Source organism: Phyllostomus discolor, chromosome 12 (genome assembly GCF_004126475.2).
Source record: "Phyllostomus discolor isolate MPI-MPIP mPhyDis1 chromosome 12, mPhyDis1.pri.v3, whole genome shotgun sequence".
NCBI classification, from domain to species: domain Eukaryota; kingdom Metazoa; phylum Chordata; class Mammalia; order Chiroptera; family Phyllostomidae; genus Phyllostomus; species Phyllostomus discolor.
Window position 1 is genome coordinate 4,392,394 of NC_040914.2, and position 24,344 is coordinate 4,416,737.

Here is a 24,344-nt window from a genome sequence, read left to right on the forward strand (position 1 = left end):
GGAGATTCCCAACATGGATGGTGGTTCACAGGCTGAAAGCATGCAGGCCAAATCCAGCATGAATGGGGACCCCCACCCACCTCTCTGCTACAGGATACTGCCCAGCCTCCTGGGGCCCCTCCTCACTGGGTGATGGTGAGCACTGTGGCCTGGGATGTAACGTCCCAGATCTTGATGCTCTTGTCCAACGAGACGGAAGCCACCTTCTGGCTATCAGGGTCAAAGCAGCAAGCCGTGACTGGTTTTTTGTGATGATCTGAGGCAGAGGGAAAGGATCTTGTTATGCACATTCCTCATTCCAAGTCACGTGCTTCACGCAGCCCAGAGGCTCAAACTTCTCCCCACACAGTGACAATATTCCAGAAACACAGTTCCAGTTTTCTCTGGGATCTGTTCACTCACAAATTCCTGAGTGTATACCACCTGTGTCAGGCTTTGAACAAGGAGCACGGTAAACCCGCTCCCTGTCCCAGCAGTGCTCCCAGTCTGATAGGGATTCACTCTTGAATGGGTAATGCCCCACAGCACACAAGGGGCCATGAGAGGGGCCGAGATACCCCACAGCTCCTGGCCATGCAAACTCACCCTTGACGAGTGACACAGTTGTGGCATCCTTCGCATCTGTTATACAGATTCCATGATCCACATCCAAGCCTGAGGCCACATATTTACCATCGGGAGAAAACTTACAGGAGGATATGATGCTTTCAAGACTGATCTTCCACTGAAATAGGGCAACAATCAAAAGGTTGTTTTCGCTCTAGCCCAGCTGTTCAGTAGAGCTTTCTATGTTGGTGAAAATGGTCCAATATCCTAGCCTCTGGCCACATGCAGCCTTTGAGTGCTTATAGTGGGCTACTGCAAATAAGAAATGGAATTTTTTACATTTATTTGTTTTAATTAATCTATTCTGGTAACAAATGTAATTAATTAATGTGTGTCCAGGATAGATGAACAAGAATTAGAGGGGCACCCCACAGACCTGGCAGCAAGGTTCTACCGATGGCCAGCTTCATTCCTGTTCATTCTGGTAAGCAAGTGGTATCACCTGGCACCATAAACGAGACACTGCAGCCCCAGGCCCTCGAGCAGTTCACAGTCCCCTGGGGAAGGCTGGCACCAAACCACAGTAAGGGGACAAAGAGCTGCTCAACATTCTAGGAAAGGAGGATCTGTGTGTCTGTTACAAATTCTAGTATCACCATGGTGACAGTTTTACAATGTACCCACCAATTATTTGACAGTCCTTCCTTCCAAAGGTGGAACCTAGTTTCCTGCCTCTTGAGTGTGAGTTGGACTTGGCAACTTGCTTCGAGTAAACAGAATGTGGTAGAAGTGACAGTCCTCAAAGAAACTATGGCTGCCTTGCTGCTCTCTCTTGGGTCACTTGCTCTGTGGGAGTCAACTGCCATGTCCTGAGGACACTCAAGCACCCCATGGACAGACCCATGTGGAGAGGAACAGGCCTCCTGCCAAAAGCCAGCATGACACCTCCTGGAAGCGGGTCCTTGGCCCCGGTTGAGCCTTCAGATGACTGTAGCCCCAGACGACAGCTTCACTGTGACCTCACAACCACCCGGCTAAGCTGCTGCTAGATTTATGACCATCAGAAACTGTGTGAGAAATAAATGCATGTTGTTTGAAGCTGCAAGGTTTCAAAGTAACTTATCAAGCAGCAGTGCATCATGAACTTGGCCCTATGAGTGGCAAGTGGCATGGATGGCTTGTGCAACCAAAATAAATCAAAGTACTAAAAAAATTTAAAGAAAAGAAAGCATCCCAAATAGAAAAGCTGGCCAACAGGAACAGGAAACTTATAAGAGAAGAAATTAACATTTGGGGAAATGCTTAAAGATCAAATACCAAATTAGCAATAAAATCCAGCTATATATCCAAAAACCATTGGTGCACATGTATAAAAATTATATGCAAACTTTCCTCATTGTATCATTGTTTACAATAAACTGAAAAAAGCCTCAATGTCCTATCACAGGGAAAGGTGAAATACAGCAGACCTGTCTGTTCCACACACATATTAAAAAAGATGATGCTGATGTGTGATTAAATGATACTATGTTGTTAACAGAACATACTTGTCTGTGTTCATATGTAAACATGTATAAGGAAAAGAGACAGCAAAATCTCTGGGAGTTTTAAGATTTTATATTTATAATATAGGCTTGTCTTTCTAAAAAAAATTTACAATGACTATAAATTGATCTTTGCACTAAGAGAAAGATTGTTTTTTTAAGGAGAAAAAAGAGGAGGAGGGGAGAGGTGAGGTGAAGAGGAACTGTGCGGGGACGGGATGGGACTGGAGACCCTGAAGAGATGCCTGCCCAGGGCAGGGGCTGCCTGGGCACTGGGCAGCAGACAGAGGGGTCTCAGAGTGGTTTGGAAGGGTGGGTGGTACTCCCTCCAACATGGAGAGCAGATTGGGAAGGGCCCAGAACCCTTATGCTCCTGCCAGGTGGCCTTTTCCTGTGGCCTCATCAAATCCAGACACATCACAGGGGAGGTGCCATGAAATGCCATGAAATGGCATTCTTTCCCTCAGCCTGAAATGCCATGACCCCTTACCCCACCCCACCCACATCCTTCCGGGTATTCATCCTTCACACAGAGCCCCCTTTTGCCTGCTCCAGGAAGCTTTCCTTCCCCAATACTTGCCCTCTACCATCTTGGGTCCTGGAGAAAATTCTTTTTTCCTGGAAGACTGGCTTCTCTCCCTACCCCACACCCAGCCCAAGGCTCCCTGAGGCCCAGTCAAGACCCTGTGCTGCGATGTCTCCACCAGGGCAGGGCAAACTTACCAGCAGCTTGCCTGTCTCAAGGTCCCAAGTCCTCACTGTCTTATCATAGGCCGCTGCGACAATTCTGGAAATAAAATGATGAGCATAGGGTCTTTATGACAGAGACAGTTATGCATATGGTTTCCTCATAAAACATTTTGATAATTTAGAACCAAGATTGCAAATAATAGAGGAATTTCTGTAAAGATGCCACATGACTCCCCACCCCACTAAGAGCAGTGGACTCTTGCTGAAAACAGACAGAACTTAATGCAGAACCATCACTCCAGCACCATTCTCTTCCTTACTCCCTCAGCCATCCGAATTCGCTCTTTCATGTTCAGGGCCTTAAAGGTATCATCTCTTCTGTTCCATAGCTGACCATCTTCTGCTAAAGTGGTATGTACATCTCACAAAGATCAATCACTTAACAGAAACATACTTTAATAGACAGCCCATTTCACTCTGAAATGTTTTATTGTAGATTTTGTAAAATAACAAATGTACCTTTGCCTTGTTATATTGCATGTTTCCATGGCAATCTTTGTCTCCTACATAAGATAAATTTCCATGACAGTGAAATCCCCATATTATTTTTACTCAACTGTCCCCGGTGTGCTGTACGCTGGCCTGCCTCTTCACTCCCACTTTTCCTGACCAGTGCAAGGGAAGGAAAGGTCACCTTCTGCTGTCAGCCGTGACACTGCACTCTAAAACAGGAGCTTTGGGCCCGTGCTCAAAATCCCGAACAACAGATCCATCCACAGCATCCTCAAATCAACAGGGGAGAGGGACAGAGAGCGAGAGGTCACTGAGGCGCTGACTGAAGTTGGGAACTGAGCTCCACATCTGCCCTGAGCTTGTCTGCAAAGGCAAAGTGTGAGAACCACGTGGTCCTGTGACACCTTTCCAGCTCAAAAGGGTGACAGGGCATCACCCAGGGTCACACAGCTAGTGGGTCCCAAATGCGAGGTTTGAACCCCTTAGACAGTTCCCAAACCCTCCTGCCTGGTCTGCCTGGCCATGGCACCCACCAATGACACAGAGAATGCTCCTCCAAGGTCATCTGGAGGGTGAGAACCTATCCTCTACCCGGTTACTTGAACGGGAACCCAGAAACCAGCCTCGACTCATACCACCCTGTCCCTCTCCTGCCCCTGAAGCCAGAGGACAAAACAAAACTCAGAACTGATTGTCTTGAGCCAGCGGCAGCCACACGGTCGTCTGTGGCCTAGCCCCTGAGGAACATTGCCATCCACCAGCCCTGCTCCTGACTGATCAGCAACGGCCCCCAACAGGCCTGCCAGGGTCTGTCGGCTATCCCCAGAAGGCTTCAGAAAAGTCCTTGGGGACCACCTCTCTGCAACCTTGTTCCCTGTGACCCTGCTTCCTGCACTTTGGGACACTGACCTCAGGCCTGCCTCTACCAACCTGCCCTCATCAACAGGTCCCAGGCCTGGCCACTTTTCTATCCTCTGTGACCAGCCAGGCCTGGTCATATCATGTCTGTGGATAGAATTCAAGTTTCCAAGTGAGAAGGAGACCCAAAGGAATGGCATGGCCCAGGCACTCCGGCTGGGCCCTAGGCACTACTGGGATCCTCCAAGAAAAGGTGAGGAGCTCCCAGTCCAGTGGCCTTCACCTCCTGCTCCCACTGTTTCCATATCAACAGCCTAACAGCAGCTACACTAACTTCATCTCTCTCCAGTGGCTTGACACTAATGTGAGCCCTCACTTTGCTTCTCCTTCTTGCACTTTGCTCAGAAAGGCCTCTCCAACTCTTTGTAATCCTTGAGAGCCTAGAAATCAGTACTAGGGACTCTCCATAAGAGGTGACATAAGCTTATAGGATGCTTTGGTTCCACCTAACATGAGGCCACCTACCCACAGCTTCACCGTGCAGTCATAGGAGCCACTGAGGAGCTTTGTGTCATCCACACAGAAGAGACAAGAACTCACAATGTGCCGGTGTCCACTCAGAATTTGAAATGGGATCTGAAAAAAAGATAAACCAAACAAATCCAGCAGGAGAGTGCAGAATACAAGATCAAAACTTTTTTTTGCAAGATTCAAGTTTATTGCTTTTATACCAGTATGCTAGATGCTGGATCCTGGGTCAGAACAGTCCAGAAAAATAGCTATAAAAATTAGTCAAAATGCAAATATTGGCATTATACCCAGAAAATAAATCACTTAAAAGGCTTAGCTGTGTAATGTCTGACAACTCAAAGAACTCATCAGTACGAATTTCTTTTTACTTTTTTAAAAGAAATATTTCAGATATTTTATTTTTTTCACATTTTTTATTGTTGTTCAAGTACAGTTGTCTCCACGTTCCCCCCACCCCTCCCCACCACCCCAGCCATTCCCACTTTCCACCCTTAATCCCACCCCCCTTGGTGTTGTTGCTGTGTCCTTTATACATGTCAAGATCAATATTTTAAAGAATCAATTGTATTTCTATATATTTGCAATGGACAATCCAGAGAAAATTAAGGAAAAATTATGTATAAAAGCATCAAAATAGGAATAAATTTTTTAAAAAATATAAAATTTATATTCTGAAAAGTGCAAAACATTGTACAAAAAATTTAAAAAAAAAAACTAAATAAATGGGAAACCATCCTATGGTCTTGGATTATCAGATTTACTATCATTAAGATTAAAATAATCTCCAAGCCCTGGCCAGTGTGGCTCAATTTGTTGAGCATTGTACTATAAAGCAAAAGGTCACAGGTTTGATTGTGGTCAGAGCACATGCCTGAATAGCAGGACTAGTCCCTGATTGGGGCATGTACAAAAGGCAACTGATTGATGTTTCTCCCACATATCAATATTTCTCTTCCTCTCCTACTCCCTTCCTCCCCACTCCTCTCTCTAAAAATAAATAAGATGTTTAAAAAATAAAATAAAAAATAAATATATCCTCTGGTGAGGATTTTTTAATTTTTTAAAAAAGAAAATAATCTCCAAAATGATCTACAGATTCCAGTCAACACTATTCCATCAAAATTCTAGCTGAAATTGGCAAGTTGATCCTAAAATTTATATGGAAACTCAGAAGAAGCAGAATACCTTAAACAATCTTTAAAGAAAGCAAAGCTGGAGGACTCACAAGTCCCAAATTCAAAACTTACTGCATAAAAAGTTACAATAATCAAGACAGTGTAGGACTGGCATAGACATAAAGATCAATGGAATAGAACTGAGAATCCAAAAATAGGCCCTCATATTTTTGGACAGTTGATTTTTGACAAGAGTGCCTAGATCATTAACGATGGAAAGAGAATAATCTTTTCAACAAACATTGCTGGGAAAAGTGGATATCCACATACAAAAGAATAACGTTGGACTCCCACCTCACACCATACACAAAATTAACTCAAAATGTATCAAAGACCTAACCATGAGAGTAAAACCACAAGACTCTTAGAAGAAAACACAGGTCTAAATCTTCATGAACTTGGATCAGGCATTGGTCTCTTAGATATGACACTAAAAGCACAAAAGGCAGTAGCAACAACCACTGTGACAAACTGTACATTACCAAAATTAAAATTTTTGTGCTTCCAAATGCAACATCAAGAAAGTGAAAAAAATCACAGAATGGAAAAAAATGTTTGCAAATCATACATCAGATAAGGAACTTGTATGCAGACTATATAAAGAGCTCTTAAAACTTGACAATAAAGTACTCATGATATAGGAGACCATTCTGCATGGCATGGGCCCATCTCCCACTTGGAGATGCACAGGACCAACGCCCACAGATAGGTTCTCCCATGGGGAATCAGGCCTGCAATGTACGTAGGCCACTTTGAGACTTGCTTTTGCTAAAACTCCCTCACCCTGAATTGAGGCAGCAAACATTTACCACAAAGTAACATCCTAAAATCCATGCTAACTCTTCCAAGGATGAGTGTAACTGGTTCAACCACTTTTCCCTTTTCATTTGCAAATATCCCTCGTTTGTGATGTGATTAGCGGCATCAGCTCCTTTGTTTTCTATAAAAGGTAAGCACCTAAAGCGAACCTCTGCATAGTAAATGAGGACCACCATGTAATGTGCTGAGAAACCCAATAAAGGCCGGTCACAGCGATGGCCATGGCTTTTGCTCCCATTGAGAGGAAAGCCATGCTGTCTCTTTTCCTCCACAGGACTTGATAGTCCACGTGAATGTCTCGTGTCTCATCCACAATGTGGTGGACCCCACAAGCTGGAGTCCGTATCAGTGCTACCCAGGAAGTGGCATAGTGTTATTTGAAAGTGGATTTGGATTAACTGTAAATATATTGCAAACTCATGGGCAACCACTATAAAAAAAGTAAAAAAAAAAAAAAAATACCCACTATACCTGCTATGCTAACAAAGGAGAGAAAATGGAATCACATAGAATGTTGTATTAAAACCATAAAAGACAGACTAAAAGTGGAAGCAAATATAAGAGCAAAAAACAAGGGCAATAAAGAAAACAGTAACAAATATGGTAGATATTAATACAACTATATAAAAATCACTTTGAATAATTTAAATCCACAAATTAAAAAGATAGAGATTGTTAGAATGGATTAAAAAACAAAAGCTAACAATATGTCATCTACAAGAAACCCACTTTACATACAAACACACATATAGATTAAAAGTAAATGGATGGAGAATAATGTATCATACTAACACTAATCAAAAGAAAGCAAGAGTAGCCCTGGCCAGTGCAGCTCAGTTGGTTGGAGTGTTGCCCATAAACCAAAATATCATGGGTTTGATTCCCCATCAGGGCACATTTCTAGGTTGTGGGTTTGGTCCTGGTCAGGGCACATATGAGAAAGAGGTGGTCAATGTTTCTTGTATCAATGTGTCTCTCCTTCTTTCTATATCTCCCTCCTTTCTCCTCACTCTAAAATCAAAAAGCATGTCCTCAGGTAAAGATGAGAAAATGAAAGCAAGAAGTGTTATATTAGTCTTAGGCAAAGCAGACTTCACAGCAAGAAAAGCTATCAGGGATGAGAAGGGGTAGTACATAATAACAAAGGAGTCAATTCTCCAAGAAGATATAATAATTCTTAATGGGTACATGCCTAACACCAGAGCACTGAACTGCATGAGGCAAAAACTAAGAAAATTGCAAAGAGAAGTAGATGAGGCTACTCTCATAGTCAGAGACTCCAGTGCCTCTCCATGAGAAATGAACAGATCCTGCAGGACATACTAAAGACATAGTGGAACTCAACAGCACCATCAATCAATTGGATATAATGGACATTTGTAAAGTATTTCATCCATCAATAGCAGAATACATAGTCTTTTCAAGGTAGACCATATTCTAGGCCATAAAACACATCTTAACAAATTTAAAACAACATAAATCATATACTGTCTGTTCTCAGAACACAATGGAATTACAGAAAGATGGTTGGAATGCCAAAATACATAGAGATTAAATACATCTATAAATAACACATGATTCAAAAAAGAAATCTCAGGAAAAATTTTTAAATATTTTAAACTAAATGAAAATAACACAACTTATCAAAATTTGTGCAGTGCAGTAAAGAGTGCTTAGAGGGAAATTTATATCACTGAATACATGTATTAAATAGGGAAAAAGATCTAACATTAATATCTAAATTTCCACCTTAGAGAAATAGAAAAAAGAAGAGTATATTAAAGAATATATATAAGTAAGAAGAAGAAAAGTAATAAAGTTTAGAACATAAATCAATAAAATTGAAAACAGGAAATCAATGAACCCAAAAGCTGGTCTTTTAAAAGATCAACAAAATTGATGAGCCTCTAGCCAGGATAACTAAGAGAAAAAGAGAGAGGACAGAAGTTACTAATAGAAATAAAAGAGACATCACTACGGATCTGACAAACATTAAAAAGATAATCAAGGAATATTATAAACAACTCTATTCCCACAAATTTGATGGCCTGAAATGCAATTTACTAAATTCAAATTTGAAAATGAAATAGATTAATTCGTTAAAAGCTACAACTTGCCAAAACTCACACAAGAAGAAATAGATCATTTGAATAAACTTTTTATCTATTAAAGAAATTGAGTCACTAATTAATAATCTTTCAAAATAGAAAGTACCAGTACCAGACAGGTTCACTGCTAAATTCTACCAAATATATAAGGATGAAACTATACCAGATTTCCTATAATCTTTTTCAAAGGATAGAAGCAGAGGGAATACTCTCTAATTCATTCTGTGAGGCTATCTAGCATCATCCAAATACCAAAACCAGACAATGACATTACAAAAAAGAGAAAACTACAGACCAGAATCTCTCATGAACATAAATGCAAAATTCTTCACCAAATATTAGGAAATAGAATTTGAAAATGTATAGAAAGAATTATACATCATGACCAAGTGGGATTTTCTCAGGTGTGCCAGACTGGTTCAATATTTAAAAATAAATTAATGTAATCTGTCACTTCAATAGGCTAAAAAAGAAAACCATGTGATCATAGCAATAGGTGCAAAAAAAGCATTTGACAAAATCCAACACTCATTCATTACAAAAATTGGTCAGCAAATTAGGAACAGAGGGGAACTTCTCAACTTGACAAATAAATAGCTACCAAAAAAGCCCTTCATTAAGCAAAAAAGGAAAAAGGACTCATGAACATGGACAACCATGTGGTAATTGCAGGGGAAGGAGGGTATAAGGGGCATAAATAGTAATGGGAAAAAAACACAATTGAAAAGAACCCCTTCAACTAACATAATACTTAATGGTAAGAAATTCAAAGCGTTCCCACTAAGATCAGGTACAAGGCAAGGTGTTCTTTCTTTCCACTCCTTTTCAACATTGTATCAGAAGTTCTAGCTCATGCAATAAGACAAGTAAAGGAAATATAATGTATAAGACTGGGGAGGGGAACCTTGGCAGGATGTCTCCTTTGGTTGGCAGCCTTCCTGTGTTTGTTTCTATATATTCGGTAGAGCTCCTTTGACTCCATGTCTTGGTAGTGTGGCCTAGTGTAGTAGATGTCCTGTAGGATCCAGTGACACAGTCTCCCCCCATCAACCAAGTTGGGTACTTGAGGTGTGCCCTTTGTATGGGCTGAATACACCCTCCTCTTGTAATGGAGACTTGGTTGCTGTTGACAGATCAATGGGAAGGATTTACCTAGGCCAGTCAGGTGCAAGGACTGGCTATGACCACTGACCACCAACCTCCACCCTCCGTGGAGGATCACCTATGCAGGGGTGGGGTGGTGTCCATTGGGTGTGTTGGCTCTGGGGTTTCCCAGGTGGTGCAGGCCAAGGTCAGCCCTCATCTGTGTTTTGCCCAGGACCCCCTGCCTGAGCTGTAAAGCAATGTAAGATGGTTGCTACTTGTGCTGGGCTTGAAGATTCCCAAATGAAGTCAAGCTGTGACTCTAATCTGGCTGCTGCTAGGGATCACTGAAACCAGCTGTTGCTTGTTTGATAGGATTTTAGGGGCCAAGTCCAGCCATTCCTATGGAAAAACAGTTTGGGTGGGCCCATAAGTTGTTGGGGGGGGGGGCAGGTAGAGCCTCTGTGGATGTCCAGGCTGGGTCACTCAGTGTTAGCCAGGTTGATGGAGTCTCAGATATGGCACCAACCTACTGGCTTTGTGTGGGGAGGGCTCGGTAGAGGAACAATAGCCTCTGTCAGCTCTGATGCCAGACACTTCAGTGTCTCCCTGTGTACCACTGGTGCCCTTCAAGCTGCCACCCTGGTGCTGGAGCTCACAGGGTGCAAGTCTGAGTGGGTGAGTCTGTGTGTGGGTTCCCCAAGAGGAACTGCTTAGGACTCCAGAAGCCTCCTGAACTGACTCAATCCCCACTGGTTTTCACAGCCAGAAGTTGTGGGGACTTATCTTCCTGGCACTAAAACCCTGTACTAGGGGGCCTGGTGTGAGTCTGGGGCTCCTCACTCCTGAGATAGCCCACCTGAATTTTTATCCACATGGGTGTGGAGCCAGCCTGTTCCACATCCATGACCCTCTTACTAATCTGGATGGATATTGTTTCTTCAATTCCATAGTTGTCACGCTTCCAATCGACTCAATTTTGTAGTTGTCAGACTTCCATCCAACTTGATTTCTGATGTTCCTGAGTGATGGTTGTTCTATATTTTAGTTGTAATTTTGATGGAGTTGTGTGGAGAGGCGAGTCATGTCTGCCTATGTTGCCATCTTGACCAGAAGCTCAGTCATGGTTATAAACATATTCCTTTTTTCTCTTTTTTAAATATATTTTATTGATTATGCTATTACAGTTGTCCCATTTCCCCCTTCACTCCCCTCCAACCTGTATACCCCCTCCCACCCACATTCTCCTCCTTTAGTTCATGTCCCTGTGTCATACTAATAAGTTCTTTAGTTTCTCCATTTCCCATACTATTCTTACTCTCCCCCTGTCTATTTTCTACCTACTTTCTATGCTACTTATTCTCTGTACCTTTTCCCCCTCCCACTCCACTGTTGCTAACCCTCCATGTGATCTCTATTTCTGCGTTTCTGTTCCTGTTCTAGTTGTTTGCTTAGTTTGTTTTTGTTTTCAATTCAGTTGCTAATAATTGTGAGTTTGCTGTCCTTTTACTATATGTTTTTTATTTTCTTTTTCTCAGATAAGTCCCTCTAACATTTCATATAATAAGGGCTTGGTGATGATGAACTCCTTTAACTTGACCTTATCTGAGAATCGCTTTATCTGCCCTTCCATTCTAAATGATAGTTTTGCTGGACAGAGTCATCTTGGATGTAGGTCCTTGGCTTTCATGACTTGGAATACTTCTTTCCAGCCCCTTCTTGCCTGTAAGATCTCTTTTGAGAAATCAGCTGATAGTCTAATGGAAACTCCTCTGTAGATAACTCTCTTTTTCTCTTGCTGCTTTTAAGATTCTCTCCTTCTCTTTAATTTTGGCTAACGTAATTATGATGTGTCTTAGTGTGTGCTTCCTTGAGTCCAACTTCTTTGGGACTCTGTGAGCTTCCTGGACTTCCTGGAAGTCTATTTCTTTTGCCATATTGGGGAAGTTCTCTTTCATTATTTGTTCAAATAAGTCTTCAGTTTCTTGGTCTTCCTCTTCTCCTTCTGGCACCCCTATGATTCGGAAGTTGGACTGTTTAAAGATTTCCTGGAGGTCCCTAAGCCTCTCCTCATTTTTTTTTTTTGAATTCTTGTTTCTTCATTCTTTTGATTGGATATTTCTTTCTTCTTTCTGGTCCACTCCATTAATTTGAGTCCCAGTTTTCTTCCTTTTCCTGCTGGTTCCCTGTACATTTTACTTCATTTCACTTAGCATAGCCTTCATTTGGTCATCTAATTTGCACCCAAATTCAACCAATTCTGTGAGCATCCTGATCACCAGTGTTTTGAACTGTGTATCTTATAGGTTGGCTATCTCTTTGTTGCTTAGTTGTATTTTTTCTAGAGTTTTGATCTATTCTTTCATTTGGGCCATCTTTTTAGTCTTGATTCACCTGTTATGTGGTAAGGGGTGGAGTCTTAGGTGTTCACTTAGGCTGGGAAACCCAGTCACTGTGTTGTGACGCTGTATGTGGGGCAGGGGTCTGAGAGGGAACAATGGCACTTGCTCTGCTCTCTGCCAGATTTCAGTCACTTCCCCTGCTTCCCCCAAGCAAACTGGGCCCTTCTGGTGCTGATTCCCATGTAGGTGGGTTTGGGTATGTTCTAGGACCCTGTGGGTCTCTCCAACGACCTCTCCTGTGAGGCTGGGAGTTTCTCCCAGCACCTCAACCCCCACAGGTGTTTTCAAAGAGTGATTTGAGGCTTTATTTCCCCATGCTGGTATCCTGTGTTGTGTGGTCTGTCCCACTCCCCAGTTTTGCCTTATCTGCTCATGAATGTGGGACCACCGGGTCTGCCAGCAGCCTTGCATGCTGTGCCCCACTCCACAATCCACTGCCTCACTGGGTCCATCAGCTGCCACTTTGCTACGAGACCTCTCTGCCCGGTTGCCCCTTTCTGCCCCTCCTACCAGTCTGGATGAATGTGTCTTCTCTAACTCCTTGGTTGTAGAACTTCCATATAGTTCAATTTTCTGTCAGTACTGGTTGTTTTTTGTTTTAAATTGTTGTTGTCCTTATTTTGGTTGTGCAAGGAGGCATAGGTAGCTATGCCTCTATCTTGGCCAGAAGTATATAAACATATTCTTAATATACAATTCAACGATCACATGCCTTGGTATTTATCCAAAGAAGTTTGAATTTTATGTCCACACAAGAACTGCACATGAGCATTTATAAAAGCTTTATTCATAATTGGCAAAACTTCAAAAGAATCTTGAAGAACCTAAAGATCTTCTTCAGTAGGTGAATGGATAAATAAACTATGGCACATCCAGACAACAGAATATTGTTTAGTACTATAAAGAAATGAACAATTAAGCCATGAAAAGACATGCAGGAAACTTAAATGCATACAACTAAGTGAAAGAAACCAGTCTGAAAAGACCACATACTGTATGTGTCCAAATATATGACATTCTGGTCCTGGCTGGTGTGGCTCAGTGGATTGAGTGCCAGCCTGTGAACCAAAAAATTGCTCGTTCAATTCCCAGTCATGGCGCAGGCCTGGGTTGCAGGCCAGGTCCCCAGTTGGGGGTGCAAGAGGCAACCCATTGGTGTATTTCTCACACATCGATGTTAATCTCCATCTCTTTCTCCCTCCCTCTCCCTCTCTCTAAAAATAAATAAATAAAATCTCAAACAAAACAAACCCCCAAAATATATAACCTTCTGGAAAAGGAAAAACTATGCAGACAGTAAAACGATCAGTGGTCACCAGAGGCTGGGAAAGTTGGAGGGATGTCCAGGAGGAACACAGGGAAATTTTAGTCTATTCTCCATGATATGTTAACAATGAGCCAAAAAATTCATTTTTTTCTGTAAGATAGCTCTAGCAGTGCTTAGTTGTCTTCAACTTCATTCAAAACAATTTTGTTAGATTGTATTGTGACAGCTGTCATATCAGTGTGCATTTCAAAATACTTTTAAAAATTGGTGAATTTTTGTGTAGCCATTTTAATCTTGCAGATGGAAGAAAATATGCAAGATTTTTGGCATACCATGCTTTATTATTTCAAGAAAGGTAAAAATGCAACTGAAACACACACACACAAGATTTGTGCAGTGTATGGAGAAGGTGTTGTGAGTGATCCAACCTGTCAAAAGAGGTTTGCGAAGTTTAGTGCTAGAGACTTCTCACTGGACGATGCTCCACAGTCAGGTAGACAAGTTGAAGTTGATAGTGATCAAATCGAGACATTACTTGAGAACAATCAATGTTATACTATACAGGAGGTAGCTGACATACTCAAAATATCCAAATCAGTGAAGTTCTTGGTGAAAATGAAAAATGTTTTTTTATATATTACAGAAAAAACCAAATGGACTTTTTGGCTAACCCAATACATGTCTTTATACTTTGTCCAAACCCACAGAATGTGCACCACCAAGAGTGCACTGTAATGTAAGCTACAGACTTCGGGTGGCATTGCAGGCTCGTCAGGTGTTCCAGATAGTTCACTCAGTGGGGGATGTTGATAATGGGAAAGCCATGCACGGGAGCGGCTCTAGACAATCTCTGTATCTCCTGCTCAATTTTGCTGTTGACCTAAAAGTACTCTAAATAATAAAGTCTATTTGAAAAATACATATGTAGCCCTGACCGGTGTGGCTCGTGGGTTGAGCTTCATCCCACAAAGGGAAACGTCACCAGGCAGATTCCCAATCAGGCATATGCCTGGGTCAGGACCGGTTGGGGCGCTGGCAAGAGGCAACCCATCACTGATGTTTCTCTCCCTTTCTTTCTTCCTCCCTTCCCTCTCTCTAAAAGTAAATAAATGGATAAATAATCTAAATATATATGTATACATGTGTACTTTTTAAAGGAATGAAGGAGCGATACATCTCTAACACGATGCACCTTAAAAACACTATGCTAAGGAAAAGAAGCCAGTCACAGAAGACTGCGTGTGGTTAGACCCTATTTCCACGAAAGGTCCAGAGAGGCCCTTGATGGAAGTCAGCCAGCAGTCGCCTGGAGCTGGAGGATGGCTGGAGAGGAAATGGAGAAGTGCTTAATGGGTGTGGGGTTTCTTTGGGGGATGAGGAAATGTTCTAAAATGATTTTGGTCCTGGCTGTACAACTCTGTGAATATACTAAAAAGGATTGAACTGTACACTTTAAATAGGTGAATTGTATGATTAGGTGAATTATATATCAATAAAGCAGTGTTTTTAAAAAGAGTAGAAAGGGCAAGCCTGAAAAGTTCCACTCCCGCATTCCTCCCCCATGGCCTCTTACTCCCGGGCAGAGTGTGGAGAGTGTCTGGGGTTGTTGAGTATGAAAGGAAATGAGGGAACGTGGGACACAGAAAGGCGTTTCGGGGGGGTTCCGCTCCCATGGGAGGTCGGCACACTAGGGTGGGGGTGGGGCGGCGCCCCTAGGGATACGGTTCCTGCGGCAGAGCAGGGCGGAGGTGGTCGGAGCGCCTCGGCAAGCAGCCCCAGGCAAGCCCGGCGGCTTGGCGCAGCTGTCAGCTCTGCAGCTGCCTCGCCTCTAGGCAAAACTCTCTGGTCTTTGTGACTGCTCTCATCACAAAACTTTTTATTCTGGGAAAACCGAGCCGCAAGAGAGGAAAATTCCTCTAACCCCATCGGGGCCTCTCTGGAGACCTCCTTTTGGACTGTTTTTCTGCACATCGTACTTTTGGGGTCCATTAGGGAAGGGCCCTAGGAGCTGCGGAGAGAAGTTGCAAATATATGGATATATTTTCACAGGCACTAACAACGACTGTCCAATTTTTGTAAAAACAAAACCAGGGAGGACGCTGGATGTGCTTGCACGGAGAAAAAGACCTCGCGCGCGAGGACTCGGAGAAGGTGGCAATCTGCCAGCCGAGGAGCGGGGGGGGGGGGGGGGGGGGGGGGCCTTGGGAGGAACCAAACCTGCGGACACCCTGATCCAGGACTTCCAGCCTCTGGAACTGTGAGGAAATAAATTTCTGCTATTTAACTTCCCTCCCCCCAAAATGTTAGTTCTTTTATACATGTAGGAACCGTTCCTTCATTTTTGCTCAGCAGGTATGTCGTGAGCGCCTCGGCTGGTCGGGTCTTGATCCAAGTGCTGTGGCTACAGCGGAACTGGGAAGCAAAGACCCCAGGAAGGAGCGGAGGGACGGGAGCCGGTGGCTGTGTGGGTGCCGGTGGGCGTGTGGGTGCAGGCGGCCGGGGCGGAACAGGCTGTGCTGCCAGGTCCCAGTGCTACGAAGAAGAGGCTATGGAGCGGGCCGCTTTAGATGCATGGGCAGGGAGGGGGGCGTCGAGGACATCAGAGGACCTCCCTGGAAGTCAGCAAGTCAGAAAGACAAGAGGATTAGCCAGATTCGAAATAGCCTGGAAGGGGGGGGGGGGGGGGGGGTCAATTACTGTTTTTTAGTTGGGACATGTGAGATTTGTTGATTGGGCTACACAATCACATTGAACTCCAGAGTTACTGTTTTCAGCTATTGCTCCCTGTTTACTTTTAACCGCCTTCTTTCTCTTCATTGACTCATTTTTTTGTTTCGTTTTGTTTTTTAAGATTTTTATTTATAGGGAGAGAAACATCCATCGGTTGCTTCTCGCACCCCATACTGGCGACCTGACCAGAAACCCAGGTATGTGCCCTGACTGGGACTTGAACCAGTGACCCCCTGGTTCACAGGCAGGCTGGTACTCAGTCCACTGAGCCACACCAGCCAGGGCTCTTACTTGAGTTTTTAAATTCTGATTTTCTGCTGTGTGCCAGAGTGTTGTTCCCTTGAGTAACTTCTTCCTTAGAGAGAAGTATCCTTTCTAATCTTGGCATCTCTGAAGAAATGTCTTTCTGTTTCCTTTATTGGAAATCAGCAGTTTGCCCAGGTAGAGAATTCTTAGATCACAAACTTCCCTCTCAGTTTTATAGAACTTCTCGACTTCTGTCAATCTAATGGCCAAAAAATTCAAAAGCCACCTGAATGTGCATCCACAAGAGACTGGTTAAATCAATCAGGAGACGGCTAGCCAATGAGATACTATCTAAAAAAAAGAACAAGGAAGCTATTTCTTCAGTGATGTGGAAAGACCTCTAAAATATACTAATTAAAAAAATTTAAGTTGCAAAAATGGGGGGTATACAGGTATGTGCTGGTAAATGTACAAAACATCTCTCTGTAAGGGAGGATAAATGGTAATGGAAAAATACAATAAAATGACAAATAAATAATTTAAATGTTTTTAGTTTTTAAAAAGTCTCTGTAAGGATACAGAAGAAACTGGAAACATTTGTGGCCTCTCTAGAGGGAAATGGGGCAGCTGGAGGGCAAGGGTGCTAAGGAGACTTGTAATTGTGTAAAAAAAACCTTTTGCATCTATTGAATTTGAATCTTGGAGATGTTCTGTTAAAAACATAAATAAAGCCCTGGCTGGCGTAGCTCAGTGGATTGAGCGCAGGCTGTGAACCAAAGTGTCGCAGGTTCGATTCCCAGTCAGGGCACATGCCTGGGTTGCAGGCCATGACCCCCACCAACCAACCGCACATTGATGTGTGTGTGTGTGTGTGTGTGTGTGTGTGTGTCTCTCTCTCTTTCTCCCTCCCTTCCCTCTCTAAAAATAAATAAAATCTTTTTTAAAAAACCATAAATGAAATATAATCCCTGTGCTCTCCTTTAATTTTACTTTAAAAATCAGAATAAATGGCACAACTCGAAGCACTGCAAATCACCCGTCCATGTTTGGCCTTCTCTTCAGACAGACTTCTCCATGGAGACGCCCGTGCAGGGCTGGGGGAAGCCGGGCAGATCCCAGTCTGCCCATGCTTTTCCATCCCTGTGCGGCACAGCCCTGCCCCTGTCCATGCAGTGGATGCAGACATTCACCAGGTGTAGCTTGTATCTCTTTCCACTCTTTCGTTGGACTTGACCATCTCTTTCCATAAGAGCACTCCAGTCTTTCTTCAGTCTGGGAAGATTTTTTTTGTTTCCTTCTGTGTTTCTTTCCTCCTCCCTCTCCCTTCCCCTCTTCTACACCTCCATCCATAATTTGGCTCTTCTGGATCTCTCCTGCATGCCCCTCATCTTTTTTCTCATTATTGTTCCTTTATATTTTTTTCTTCTGAGTTCTCAGAGAATCCCATGGGCTGGTTTTCTGATTTTCTGTTTCAGTTCTCCTCTCCAATGTTAAAGCCTTCATGGAGGATTTTGGTTTGGAAATCCTTTTTCATCCCCAAGATTTCCTCTATTCACAAATCATTTCCTCTTTCCAGCTGCCAGTCTTTGTTTTATCAAGGCAATGTCTCTCCAATATCCCTGAGAATACACAGTAGTGCTGCTAGGTTTTTATGTTTCTAATTTATTATTGCTACTCTGAGTCTCCTGTTGCTCCTGGTGCTTTGTTTAACAGAAAGGGAGGGCTCTTTCATGCCCCACCACCCCGGGGTATGTACAGTACTTGGGGAGTCTCACCATGAGGACGTTTAAGAAGCTCAGCCCTTCCCTGACCAGTGTGGCTCAGATGGCTGGACAACATCTGGGAAAGAGAAAGGTCACCAGTTTGGCTGATTCTTGGTCAGCCTGATTCTTGGCTGATTCAGGGCACACGCCTGGTTTGCGGGTTCCTCCCTGGTTGGGGTACATACAAGCGCCAACTCACTGATGTTAACCTCGCTCTCTTTCTCCCCGCCTTCCCCTCTCTCTAAAAATAAGTAAATAAAATCTTATTTTAAAAAAGAAGCAGCAGCAGCAGCTCAGCCCCGACCCTGGGGTATGCACTTGGGAGTGTCACCATAATGACATTTAAGAGGCTCAGGCAGAGACCTCAAGGTCTAGGGTAGGTCAGGGGAATGGCTTTGAAACACTGTCCTTACCATCCCCCTCCCCCCACCAGGGCAGCCCTGATTCCCCATAGGTGACAGTGGGAAGCACCCCTTCCCTCCTTCCCCTCCCCAGCAGCCAGTTCTGAGCCTTTGCCCCCTAGGTGTGCCTCAGGCAGGGGGTTGGCCCCAGGGCTTCACAGAAGCTCCTAGAGAAGCCAGGTGGGTTTGTCAAGGTTGCTCTTGCTGGCTCTCACCCTCCCCACATGTGGGGAACAAGCCACTGCCCCCTCCCACAAGGCAGTTCTGACCTTGGAGAGGGGCTCATGGTGCCCCCAGAACTTCTTTTTGGGTACTGAGAGCTTCTTGGACAGTTCTTGTTCCATGGCCAGGGGGTTGAAGGGGGCCACCATCTGTTCCTGCTGTATCTCCAACTTCTGCCGCCTGAAGAGGCCGAAGGCCTTGACCAGAGCCGCCCAAGGCAGCTTACCCGGGTGGTGTACGTCATCAGTGGCTTTGACCAAGGTTGGCTGCATGCTGCATTCCTGGGGTGCTGTCTTCCCACCTTCGTCCTGGTTTTGGGGGGAGCTGGGGGCACACGGTGGCTGGGAGGCCATCTCGGAGCCTCATCTGCCAGTGGACATCACCCGGGCCTGGCTGCAAACGGTGGCACCTCGCGCCACGCCCCCGCGCCCAGTCCTTGGATCCGACACGCCCCTCCCCGCCCCCACAGGCGTGGCAATCTTCCTGCCTTCTCTCATCGCAGAATAGTTACCCCCAGAAAAATGGGCTTCCAGTTCTGAGCGTAAAAGGAACAACACCATGCGTGTGAAACCTGTGACCCCCATCCTCACGACCTTGCTTTGCATCTTCCTAGCTCCCTCTCCCAGGGCAATCTCCGTGTGTCCTCTGCTCCTGTAGGGGGTCCCCGGGCCAATCCACTTTATGTCAACAACAGAGAAATGGTAAGTTAGAGAACAGGCCCTGGATGAATTAAGGTACACACAATATATGAAAGCACAAGGGAAACGTGTCACAATGCCAATGAAAATAACAGAACACAATGCAAAATGTCAGGGCTTCTCTGGTAGCAGTCCCATCACCAGAAAAAGGCTTGGGGCAGGGGGACGGGTAGAAGTGCTTTTCTTCTTTTTCTTTTAAAATCATTCTAATCTTTCTGTGATGTTACTATGATAGTGTAAAAAACCTCTAATTTACTTTTGTCAAAAGTCTCATCAGTGCACATGAGGCAGCCTCAGAGCAGAGAGCCAGGGGTGGGTGCACACTCTCCCACTTTGGCCTCGGTACCTCAGATACATTGGTGACATCTACCCAGAGAGGCTGAATACCTGTCAGGAGGCACTGTGCAGGCCCCTGGGCTCCTGGTTGCCACCTCAGCTGCCAGAGGGAGGAAAAACTACAGGAAAAGATAGCCTCTCTTTTGTACAAGTTCTTAGGAAAATCCACTGTCCTTATCTGGACTTGGCTTTCTTCATAGTAAAACCAGAGAAAAGTCTTCACTTTTCTTTTTTTTTTCTTTAAAGTTTTATTTATTTTTTTTTAGAGAGAAGGGAAGGGAGGGAGAAAGAGAGGGAGAGAAACATCAATGTGTGGTTGCCTTTAGTATGTGTGGTTGCCTGGGGACCTGGCCCGCAACCCAGGCATGTGCCCTGACTGGGAATCGAACCAATAACCCTTTGGTTTGCAGGCTCAATCCACTGAGCCACACCAGCCAGGGCAAGTCTTCACTTTTCATTTCTTTTTTTTTTCAGTTTCAGGAAATAAGAAATCAAGAAGGAAATAGAAAAATTTTATTTTAATTACAATGTATAGTCTAAATTTTTTCCTTTACAATAACTGGTTAAAAATAGAAACCAATTTCTGCAACCTTCCAAGGCAATCTTTGAAATGTCAAGGTTTAAAAAATTATTTTACAGCATGAATTTACATATAAATACAATCTGTACAATGTACTGACTGAGCAATCAGTGGGCTTCCATCATGGAGGAGGTCTGGTTTGGGGACAGGCCAGAGCAAAATTCTATTACTGCCTCCTCAGGGGAAAACATTTTAGCCTGGAAAAGGAAGTAAAAGAAAGAAGAAAAGTTAGACGTGTGCTGGAAAACCCGACACCTCAGTTTTATTAATGCACCTCTGTGCTACGATACTGGGGTGCAGGGTCTTTTTCACCACTGCCAGCTTCCTCACCCGGACCACTGTGACTGGCTATCTGTTCGGAGAAGCACAAGTTAGATGCTTACCCTACTCTGTTTGAAAAGAAACAAAACCAAAACTACAAAAGCATGAGAATAGTTTATATACATATGCACAATCTTAGCTTAGGGAAGGCCTTTAAAGGGCAAAAGTTTGTAAAAGATACCACAAAGAAAATTGGTAAACTTGAGTGCACCAAAAATTAAAGCTTCTGTACAACAGAGATAGTTAAAATCATACGATAGGTACCACACTAAAACACATACTGTGTTTTAATTCCTAAAAACCAGTCAAACATACCTCAAACCAGTAAAACAATCTAACAGAAACCAGAACAATATGCAAGGGTTGTGAGCAAGCTGTCCACGAAAGAGAACACGGCAAAGGCTCAGACACATCAGAAATGGTGCTCAACTTCATTAACAATCCAGGAAATGCAGATTAAAACGAGGGGCCCTTCTTCACTCATCACACTGGCAAACATTTTTTATACCATTTATATTTGATCTAATCACAAGGTACTTTCAAAATTTAAACTGATACAGCCACTTTTAAAAACAATTGGGCAGTATTTATTCATTCTAAGTGTTCATACTCTAGGCTACATAAAATCATATGATTTATATTAAAAATGGGTAACAAAATGTGTGCGTATGTATTTACATATATGTGGTTGTGCAAAAAATTCTTGAAAGTGACATGTAAAGCTGATGGCAGAGGTGACTGTGGAAACAGGAGAAGTCTGGGGACTTGGTCAAGGCCCACTTTAAGTTTTACCTATAAGGTAGGAATTTTCACAATGAATATATTGGCCTATTACTTAGGTAATTAAAAATTAACTTTTTAAACATTTTACTTAATATGCAAGTTTACCATTTCTGATACTTGCCTCAAGCAAACACATCAAGATTTTAGTGAGCCTCTGAAAGGCCCCTGAAAGCCACTGTCTCCCATTGCCTACCGTCTCAGCAGCTCCTGGGGTGACGTGTCTGCAGCACTGTCTTCACTCTGGCTGTCACTGCTGTCGGTGCTCTCAGAAGTACTACTTTTCTCTGATTTTTTATTCTTTTGCTTGCCTTTGTGTTTGTGCTTCCGGTGTTTCTTTTTCTTAAGAAAGAAAAGAAAGTTGCTGGCACATACACAGCATGCACTCACACAGGTGTTCCCACCCCCCAATTCACTACAGGACAGGCTAATGAGGCACCTGACTGCTGGAGTCCCTCAAAAACAAGAACGGACCTCCTCTGGAGTGAGCTTTTGCCTAGTATGGGACAGACCAGGAACACACAGCTGTGCACTCTCCACTGTGCACCCACCACAGAACGGATCCACTACGAACACGCACAGCAGAGCCAAGCAGATGTAGGCAGGATACTGCCTTGATACTTAGTCCCATCTTATCCAAGGTGACCACTGCCACTTCCTGTGACCCTGACTGATCCATTTTATTAGGCATATGTGATAAACTACACATCAGGATGGCAAACACCCTGGAAATGCACAAAGAAGAAACTGGTAGAAAATCGGAGAACAGCGGATACACTAGTAAGAAACAAATGAATCTGGTTTTTGAACATGTCAGCACCAGCCTTCTTCCTTTCACTGCAAGAGACCTTTCCTCAGCTTCTATGCTCAGTTATCCTTTCTTCTGATAGCGAGCAAAGGAGCTGTTTCCAGTCAACTCTACTACTGCCCAGACCACTTTCGGCACCCAACACTAACACTAACTGAATTAACAGCCTGTGCCTAACTGAAAAGAAGACACAGATGATGAGATGAGGGATGTCAACAGCCAACACACACCACACACTCAGGTTTTCTTTACTTCAAATGCTAAGCTGTAGACCAACATCTCTAGGTAATGACGGCAAGTAGTTGAGAGATGTTCAAAATAACACCTTCATTTAATATTGAATGAGTAATCAGATAAAACTGTTTTATTATTTAATCCTCAACCATTACTCTAAGATACTTAAATGTCCTTTTTCCAACTTTTTAATGCTTACAAATTTTAAAAAAATGTAAATGCAACTGAACAAATGAAAATATTCTGTCAGAAAAAAAAAACAGTTTCTGAAAATTGAGGGTTTACATTTGAATGTCTAGTCCACCCTTCTGCCAAGGTGTCAAAAACCCACATGCCCCCATCTTGGCCATGAGATACCCTCTTCAACGGGCCTTATGTGTGACACCTGGGGGCTTGTCAGGATGACAGAAGCAGGGGCGACAGACCCCACGCACTGACCCCAGGACACCCAGACGTCACTCACCTTCTCTTTCTTCCGTCTGTGCTCTCTCTTGGTCTTGTGCTTTTCTTTGTTCTTTTTATGTTTCTCTTTCAGAGGAGCCTCAAGTTTCTGACGAGCATCTGAAACACAGATGCAATCAACACATGACTTACAGGGGGAAATAAAGGCTAAATTATTGACGTGGGAATCTGCCTTAGATGGCACATTTAACATTAAGGCAGAACTTCTGCCCTGCCTCACTGATATGCAAATAGATGAGCCCATCACAGATGGGCTCTGGATTTAGAAACTTCCAGAAATGCCAACCAGTCTTTTGCCAGATGAAGGTAAAGTCAGATTACAATGCCAAAAAGGCTTTTGTAATGTAACATCCTTGAGTAAGCTCCAAGTCTGAACCTCAGATCTGTCACCAGCTCTGTGGTCGCGGGCACCTTGCTCAGCCTCTTGAAGCCCCAGTGTCCCCTTTCATGGAACAGGGGTAAGAACCCTGTCTTCCTAGGGACGTGGAGAGGGTTAGATGGAACCACGAACATGCATCCCATAGCCTGGACCTGGCACATAAATGTCAGCTCCTTTCACATCATTCTCCCTTTACAGAAGCACAGTCAGTACGAATTTGTCTTGTAAGTGGGAATGCTAAAAAAAATAACATCAGGGCAACATGATACATGTAATCATTAAAATGACAAGTTGCAGGCACCTAAATTCTCCACCTCCAAATTCTGACCAAAATGTTTTCGTGGGTCATTAATTTCCTTGTACCCAAGCCAGCAGGAATTCCAACAATAGACGCAGTGTTGTCAATCATTAAATCATCTACTCCCACCTAAAGAAAAGCGTGGATGTTGTCCAAACCCAGCTAACAGGTGTCTGCAATCTTCTATTCCGATAGTTGGGCAGCTATTTCAAAAACTGATCTAAAACTTTCTTTTTAATGCTAGTTTTTGGAAAACCATTTTCCCTCAATAATCCATAGACAAAATTAAATTATTAACTATTCCAAGGATATCAAGGACGGTCTGGAAAATGGACATAAATAACTTAGCTTTCAAGGGCTACACACCAATTTTAAGCTAAAGATTTGAACAACTAAAACAAATAAATACATTCACTGCAATTTTTCAAAACTTCACACTACTTACTCCTCTCTGCTTATCATCTCTTTGAAGGCTGGGTTAATTAACTAAAACAATGTTTATATATGTAAACACTATAGGAAACTATAAGGTAGATAATAATTATTTATT

At 43.4% G+C, this 24,344-nt stretch overlaps 2 protein-coding genes across 2 annotated transcripts in view; both read right to left on the minus strand.

Annotated features, from left to right (window-relative positions):
- Positions 1 to 19,281, minus strand: part of WDR88 (WD repeat domain 88) — a 40,853-nt gene extending 21,572 nt beyond the window's left edge. Inside the window, exons 1-6 of the mRNA XM_028529958.2 lie at positions 18,946 to 19,281; positions 4,677 to 4,787; positions 3,475 to 3,563; positions 2,814 to 2,877; positions 586 to 724; positions 127 to 256 (exon numbers count right to left, since the gene is read on the minus strand). Coding sequence (XP_028385759.1) covers positions 127 to 256; positions 586 to 724; positions 2,814 to 2,877; positions 3,475 to 3,563; positions 4,677 to 4,787; positions 18,946 to 19,251 — 839 coding nt within the window. The 5' untranslated portion in view covers positions 19,252 to 19,281. The remainder of the gene's footprint in view (positions 1 to 126; positions 257 to 585; positions 725 to 2,813; positions 2,878 to 3,474; positions 3,564 to 4,676; positions 4,788 to 18,945) is intronic.
- A 1,150-nt stretch (positions 19,282 to 20,431) lies between these two features.
- The window catches only part of GPATCH1 (G-patch domain containing 1), a 36,987-nt gene continuing 33,074 nt past the window's right edge, over positions 20,432 to 24,344 (minus strand). The window contains exons 18-20 of the mRNA XM_028530240.2: positions 23,119 to 23,216; positions 21,810 to 21,955; positions 20,432 to 20,709 (exon numbers count right to left, since the gene is read on the minus strand). Of these exons, the coding sequence (XP_028386041.1) occupies positions 20,679 to 20,709; positions 21,810 to 21,955; positions 23,119 to 23,216 (275 nt within the window). The 3' untranslated portion in view covers positions 20,432 to 20,678. The remainder of the gene's footprint in view (positions 20,710 to 21,809; positions 21,956 to 23,118; positions 23,217 to 24,344) is intronic.